The sequence below is a fragment of the Centruroides sculpturatus genome, unplaced genomic scaffold, assembly GCF_000671375.1.
Source record: "Centruroides sculpturatus isolate CEXI.00-Female unplaced genomic scaffold, Cexi_2.0 scaffold2003, whole genome shotgun sequence".
Taxonomy (NCBI): domain Eukaryota; kingdom Metazoa; phylum Arthropoda; class Arachnida; order Scorpiones; family Buthidae; genus Centruroides; species Centruroides sculpturatus.
The window spans coordinates 57,965-65,879 of record NW_019386399.1 but is presented as its reverse complement, the minus strand read 5'-3'; the positions used below and the strand labels follow the sequence as shown (position 1 = coordinate 65,879).

At 32.5% G+C, this 7,915-nt stretch overlaps 1 protein-coding gene across 1 annotated transcript in view; it reads left to right on the top strand.

The window, feature by feature from the left end:
- Nucleotides 1-1,632: 1,632 nt before the first annotated feature.
- LOC111614825 overlaps nucleotides 1,633-7,915 on the top strand; it is a 37,138-nt gene continuing 30,855 nt past the window's right edge. Inside the window, exon 1 of the mRNA XM_023356192.1 lies at nucleotides 1,633-1,808. Coding sequence (XP_023211960.1) covers nucleotides 1,652-1,808 — 157 coding nt within the window. The 5' untranslated portion in view covers nucleotides 1,633-1,651. The remainder of the gene's footprint in view (nucleotides 1,809-7,915) is intronic.

Genomic DNA, 7,915 nt, shown 5'->3' with positions numbered 1-7,915 from the left:
AATTTACTTGACTCTCATCACCATTATTTTTAAATAAAATCAAATAATGTGTAGTTAAACTTATATCTCTCATAATTTTATTTTTCGGAAACAAATTTTGCATTATCAGGATCACGCTTACGTTATAATGGTGAGACTCTGTAGTAAAGAGGAACGCAGTTTTTGAGCCAAGTTCGTGCATCAAATCATCGAGTATTATAAACTAAATCCCATCCTTGCACGGATTCAGGTAAACTATACATAAATGTAATATTTTTTTCGTTACGAGTAAACGGCAAATATACAGAATAACACCATAAAATTTTTAAAATGATTTTTCATAAATTTTACAGCAAATAATTTTTCTTACCAGCGTCGTCTTTCCACATTGCGACAGCCCAGCAATTATACAGTTACTCGGATGCTTGAAATACATATCAGTCAATTTTATGAACTTTAGAGCATTTATAATGCTTTGATCCACAATTTATTCTCTAAATATTAATATATTCTTTTTGTTCTTTTCAACATAAACTTCGTTCATAACATCCGAACATTCTTGGAACGGATGATATAAGTTATTACTCACTTCGTTAATTCTTCCGTCGTCGTCAACAATTACAAATCCAAACTTTTCATCTCCTTTCAATATGTCTTCGTTAACTTTAAAATAACGCAAAATAATTGAAAAACTATCGGGAATATCGAAAGAAAACTTATTTACCGCAGCAATACAGCTATCCAAAGACTTGTACAGACGAAGAGAAACAGAATAATTTCTGTCTCCGTCGAAGGTAATAATAAAACCATATGCTTCCATAACTGATTCCGTGTTTAAAATAAATTCTAACATATAATAAAATTTAATTTATATGAAACAACCGTCCAATCACATTTCTTATACATTTAATTGTGAAATATAAGTAATTGTGAAATTATGTATTGTATATAAATTAATTTTGTGATTAGTATGTGTCATATCACTACTACTGTACTACACTAGAGCATGAAATTATTTTGCCATGTCAAATAATAAATTTTTATAATAACTAAACTATAAGCGTGATTACATGATGTTTCTGCCTCACCGACTTAAGAATCACTCTTCCTTTCTTAGCTCTTACACAATTGAATTGTATGAATATGTTTTTATTCAGTAAAATTTTCATTTCTATTTTACTAAACGAATATTCAAAACAGAAAATTCGTAAATCATAAAAACTTTTGAATTAAAAAATTATTCTAAAAGCAAAAGAAAAAAAAAATTTTAAAGTAAAATACCACCGCTCAGTAACAGAACCGGTTATGGCGCACTGTCTTTGAAATAGGTAACGTCCTTTCCCTTAGTAACTCAACCATAACATAAATTAAAGTAATATTTAATTATTATATAACTACTATTAAAATGTACTCAAATTACGACCCCGTTTTAAATGAAAATGTGCTGTAACTACTTGAAAATATAAATTAAATTTTCCAAGCTTGAGAGAAGAAATGGGAGAAGTTAAGTCTCGTAGTGCGAATTTAGTCTTCCATAATAGGCAGACTGTAAATCACGTGGCAGAAAATCTCTGATTGTGATTGGCATTATTCGGCGCTTGTTGTTTTACGCATAGATATTTGATTATGACGTACACAGTACCGCATCGAAAACTGCAGAGCAATATTGACCATGTTTCTGTTGAGTTCGTGCCAAATTCTGTTAAGTTTAATTATTATTTCTCTTTTTGTGATATATTCACTACGAAAGAAATGGAGAAACGGAAGGAAACAACAGGAAAATGATTCGACATCGAACAAATATGGAGAGAATTCGTCTGTATCTGGAGGTAAACCAATAATTGAATATTTTTCGTTATTTTAATTTTTAAAATATTATTAATTTAACACGAAAGAAGTGACTCGACGGCGCTACAGAGCTTTATAGTAGAGCTCAGCCACACGTTCTAATGTTAAAGTTCTAAATTTGATGATTAACATCTCCAAGACCATCCAACCGATTTGGATGAAATTTAAAATATTTAGTGTCCGCGATGAGCAATACGGAAGTCTTAATTAAACTTTGAATAAATTCTTTGGATCGTTTTGAAATTCCAAATACTGTACTGCAATTTCGACTTGATTTTCAACGAGAGGAATTTTCGCGACACCAACCAAGCTTGCAGAAAATCTAGAAGACGTATGCGTATTTTGAACCGCAGGGGAAGTCGGGAACCGTCGACTCTCCCTGTACGGACAACAGGTCGTTAAACCTGCTCACTGTCAGGATAGCTTGTTTTAATATAACGGTCCCATTGGTTGGGACTCAAAGGTCAGGCGAGTGGTGGGAGAGAATTTTGGGGTCGACGATAAGGTGAAGAGCGTGATCGAGTAAAGGAGTCTACCATATTTACCAAATATAACAACGATTTATTAAAATAAGCAAAAGGGACAAAAGGACTACACAAATAGCGTTTCTACACCGCTTAATATCCGGAGAGAGAGTTTTTCTTCTTTTCATACCTCTTTGAAGAGTTCCTTTGTCGATCAAATTCGCGAAGGCACTTAAATGTTCAAATAAAGGAGCACAAAAATTAAAAGTTCGCGACTTTGGCGATGAGGTGTTATCAACGATCGTAGATCGGAATTCGGCGGGTTCGGAGAATCGGCGCGATGTCGTTGGTCCGGCGTTCGTTAAGATATCCCCCGAGAGGGGGTAAGAACTGCCTTTTATAGCTTTTCGTGGAAAATTTCCACCACGTGATCGGATGTTCATGAGTTAAAGGTTATAGGTGTCCCAGGGACTTAAAACAAGTGACGAAAGTTGGATGTTAATTAACTATAAACTTTTCTGCAAGATGAGCTGCAAGTTCCGCAGAGAACAATGGATGTTGATAGTTAAGACAGGAAGGTTTACACATTCCCGGCTAAGATCTTTTTTTTTCTAGTTCGTTACATAAACGAAAGTAAATTAATTAATTTTTTGTTAATAAAAGAGCGTAATTTTCGTTACTAAAATTCCGGATCTCACATTCACTCCATGTTTTCTTTAAAATCGCACTTAGATAGTATGATTTTAACTTGTTCGGTTGGGTTGTCGGTGGATTGAGGTATGTTTACATTGATTTAGAAAAAAAAATTTTTTTCTCTCTCGATAAACAATAAGATTAACAAGCTACGCGGTCGCGTCGATACATACAATACTGAAAGAGAACACCATGTTTGGATACAAAATAAATCCCGGTGCGTATCAACTCGCGACAATGTTTATTACTCGAGGTCAGAAGTCAGATGTCTTCGGTTTCCTAGAAGTAGGTCGTCCGTTGACCGGATGACGTGTTTGTAGATCTCGGAACGAGAGTAGAGTTCAAACTTCACTAAATTAAGAGTGTCCGTTGAAGTTCTTTGTTCTGGAAAGTTTTTCGTTGGGCGAAGTGGTGATGGGATTTGACGAATTTCTAGATATAATGATCAAGAGATTAGTGAAATCTCAAGTAAGTTCATAAGGTCGTCTTCCTTTTTTTTTTCTTTCGGCTGATTATCGTACAAAGTCAACGACCTCCTATTACCTTGAAAGGATGGATTGAAAAACGAGATTCCAAGAATCTGTAAAACAATGGTGAAGGCACGGGACTCAGCTTTCTTCCGGTTGACGTTGCACTGTTCTTACATCAAAAATAATAGTTAATGATCATCCTTTAGGAAATTTTGTTACTAAGTTCGAGATAGAGATATATTGAGATATATAATCGCCGAATGACTCTCTCTCGGCGGATTATTTCTACTCTTTCGACTAAGGAAATATAAAAATTCTTTTTCTACGAATAACATTTGTAAATAAGTAATAGATATGTATATATCCAAGGTGCGGTTTTCTTTATATTCCTTTTAAAAAATCAATTTTTCAAAAATATTTCCTTAAAATTGATGAAACTTTATGGGTTAATTGTACAAAAATAACCACCGTTTTTTTTTTGCCTGGACCGCATTTAATCAGAGACAAAGCTTTTATTTGTATTCTTTATTTATTTATTTACTATGCATTTCGGGTGCAATATTTTCGTGTAATTTGCACCCCTATTTAGGTTTTTTTACATTTCTATAAATTGGTAAATTCAATTATTACAACAGTATATTACTACAATAGTTATACAATAGTTAACTAACCTGTTTTAAGTGTTAGATCGACATCTGCCCAGTGTTGTTGTTATGTCCCCTAAGGCATTTTCAGACCGTTTCCCCCTCTTTTTGTTTTCTTTCACTTTAGCTCCTCCCATTTCCTCTCACACGTTGTCAACCTCCATTCCATCATTTAGGTTTATGGTTTTGCTTTTATTAATGATTTCGAAGTGCTCTTTGAATTTTCGTAGATAACTATCTTTTTCTCTATGGATAATTTTTATACTTTTTTCGTTTATTGTGCATACAAATTCGTTACAGTGATTTGTCCACGGTGATTGGTTATAATTAAGTCTAATTGCTGCTCTATGTTCTTTTATTCTGGTACCGAGTTGTCTTCTTGTTTCGCCAATGTATATTGCTGGGTTCTTACATGTACATTTTATTTTATATATTACACCTGTTTGGTTTAGTATTTTTCGTTATTTTTAAACTTATTAGTGTTGATATTGTTTTTAATTTTATTTTTTAATTTGGCTGCTAGTGTAACACCATGCTTACTGAAAACTTTTTTGTATTTTTCAAATGTTCCCTTAATATAGGGGAACGACGTATATGTAGTGTTTTCATTGTTATTTTTAACGTTGAATCTGTTTTTCTTAAATGCATTTATCCACTTTTTTTAGTAATCTGCTTGGATAGTCGTTCAATATGAAGGTATTTATTAGTTCATTTTTTGTTTTTTTCTTTCTTCTGCCTTAGATGTTCTGTTCCAAATTTTAGTTATTGCTGTTACAAATATATTTCTTTTTACTGTAATAGGACTGTACGACTTATAATTAAGGATTTTTTCTGTATTGCTGCTTTCTTTTTGTAAGGCTTTATATTGAGTGAGTTTTTTTCACGGTTTAGAGTTATATCTAGGTAGTTAATTTCATTTTTATTTTCTGTTTCACNATATATTTCTTTTTACTGTAATAGGACTGTACGACTTATAATTAAGGATTTTTTCTGTATTGCTGCTTTCTTTTTGTAAGGCTTTATATTGAGTGAGTTTTTTTCACGGTTTAGAGTTATATCTAGGTAGTTAATTTCATTTTTATTTTCTGTTTCACTTTTATACTTAATGGTATTACTTAGCGTGTTTGCATAGTTGTATATTATATTTCCGCTAACTAATGAAACAACTAGCGGAAATATAATATACAACTATGGAAACACGCTAAGCCATACCATTAAGTATGAAAGTGAAACAGAAAATAAAAATGAAATTACAGTAGAGCGTCGTTTATCCGAATCAATTAGAGACTGGGATTGTTCGGATAACTTATTTTTCGGATAACCAATAATGTACGAAAAAAATATATTAATTTATCCCGTGTTGAAATTTTTCTCCGTTGCGTGTCGCTTCGCGTTGAATTTTCGTCGATGTTAAGCCTAACGAAGACTATTGTATCGTTAGAAATTATTTTTTTATTTTGTACAAACAAAATAAATTTATTGAAAAATATAAAAACAATAAAAAATTATACTTCAGATGTTAATTTAGTATCAAAAACGTAAAATATTTGAGTAGCCCGAGAAATAGCCGAAGATTGCAGCGCCACAGCACTAGCAAAAATTTAAATTTGTCGACTTGAATTCATTCGGATAACCGACGTTTCGGATAACCGACCTTCGGATAAACGACGCTCTACTGTAACTACCTAGATATAACTCTAAACCGTGAAAAAAAACTCACTCAATATAAAGCCTCACAGAAAAAGCAGCAATACAAACAAAATCCTTAATTATAAGTCGTACAGTCCTATTACAGTAAAAAGAAATATATTTATAACAGCAATAACTAAAATTTGAAACAGGACATCTAAGGCGGAAGAAAGAGAAAAACAAAAAAATGAACTAATAAATACCTTCATATTGAACGACTATCCAAGCAGATTACTAAAAAAAGTGGATAAATGCATTTAAGAAAAACAGATTCAACGTTAAAAATAACAATGAAAACACTACATATACGTCGTTCCCCTATATTAAGGGAACATTTGAAAAATACAAAAAAGTTTTCAGTAAGCATGGTGTTACACTAGCAGCCAAATTAAAAAATAAAATTAAAAACAATATCAACACTAATAAGTTTAAAAATAACGAAAATACTAAACCAAACAGGTGTAATATATAAAATAAAATGTACATGTAAGAACCCAGCAATATACATTGGCGAAACAAGAAGACAACTCGGTACCAGAATAAAAGAACATAGAGCAGCAATTAGACTTAATTATAACCAATCACCGTGGACAAATCACTGTAACGAATTTGTATGCACAATAAACGAAAAAAGTATAAAAATTATCCATAGAGAAAAAGATAGTTATCTACGAAAATTCAAAGAGCACTTCGAAATCATTAATAAAAGCAAAACCATAAACCTAAATGATGGAATGGAGGTTGACAACGTGTGAGAGGAAATGGGAGGAGCTAAAGTGAAAGAAAACAAAAAGAGGGGGAAACAGTCTAAAAATGCCTTAGGGGACATAACATCAACACTGGGCAGATGTCGATCTAACACTTAAAAGAGGTTAGTTATCTATTGTATAACTATTGTAGTAATATACCGTTGTAATAATTGAATTTACCAATTTACAGAAATGTAAATAAACCTAAAGAGGGGTGCAAATTACACGAAAATATTGCACTTGAAATGCATAGTAAATAAATAAATAAAGAATACAAATAAAAGCTTTGTCTCTGATTAAATGCGGTCCAGGCAAAAAAACGGTGGTTACTTCTGTACAATTAAAAATATTTTTAAAAAATTGATTTTTTAAAAAAAACATTTGTAAAGCTAACGGGGTGAGATTGAAGCAAAAAGTATCCAGCTAAAAAAAGGTCTTAAGCTTAATATTAACGAATAGACATAAATATATCTGGATGTAATTTGACACGCTTAATCGATTGGTATTAAAAAAAGTTACTTACGATCAACCGTTTAAAAGTTACGAACGATTTTTTATTTCCGGCTATTTGTTTCGTTTAAGAACAACTTTATTAAAAAATACGCAGGCACTCATTGATATTAACAAAACGAATTACTTTAATTCACCATAATACATTCCATTTACGAGAGAAAGCGACATTAAAAATGCTAAAATGGTGTCCTTAGCCAGCGAACACGCGTAACCGCGACAAGGGTGTACGGACAACTGACACAGGGAAATTTTTCCTCGCCGGTGGGTAACATGTCGAGCGTGACATCACTTCCACAATTCCCTACACCAGTGTTTTTCAACCTTCTTGAACACGCGACCCTTTTTGAAGTTAAAAAATTCTGGCGAACCCCAGGGCCATATTTAAACTATATCAGTGATTTTAAAAACTACGTATTTAATTTTCTTTCTTTAAATATCGATTGAAAAACCAATTTTACTATAAAATAAACAGGCACAGCCTTCTCACTGAAATTCTAGTTTTTTTTTATTGTAGTGTAGGACCTATAAACACTTGTCTTTTCTTACACCCGCGAAATCCCGTGTAAGGCTTTGCGACCCCCCTGGGGGGTCGCGACCACAGGTTTTGTAAACACTGCCCTACACACACGTGTGCAGTAACAGAAATAGTTGACACGACAATATAATTATTACTAGCTGCAAGGACCCGCTTCGCTGGGTTTTTATTTGTTCGTACATTTGTATGTAATATAGTTTGTTTTTTATATATAAAAGACTGTTTTTCTAAGTAATCTAGAATCTAGCTGCAAGGACCCACTTCGCTGGGTTTTTAAAAAGTAACGATAGTGAAGATTAAGATAATTACATTATAGCCAATCTTACCCGTT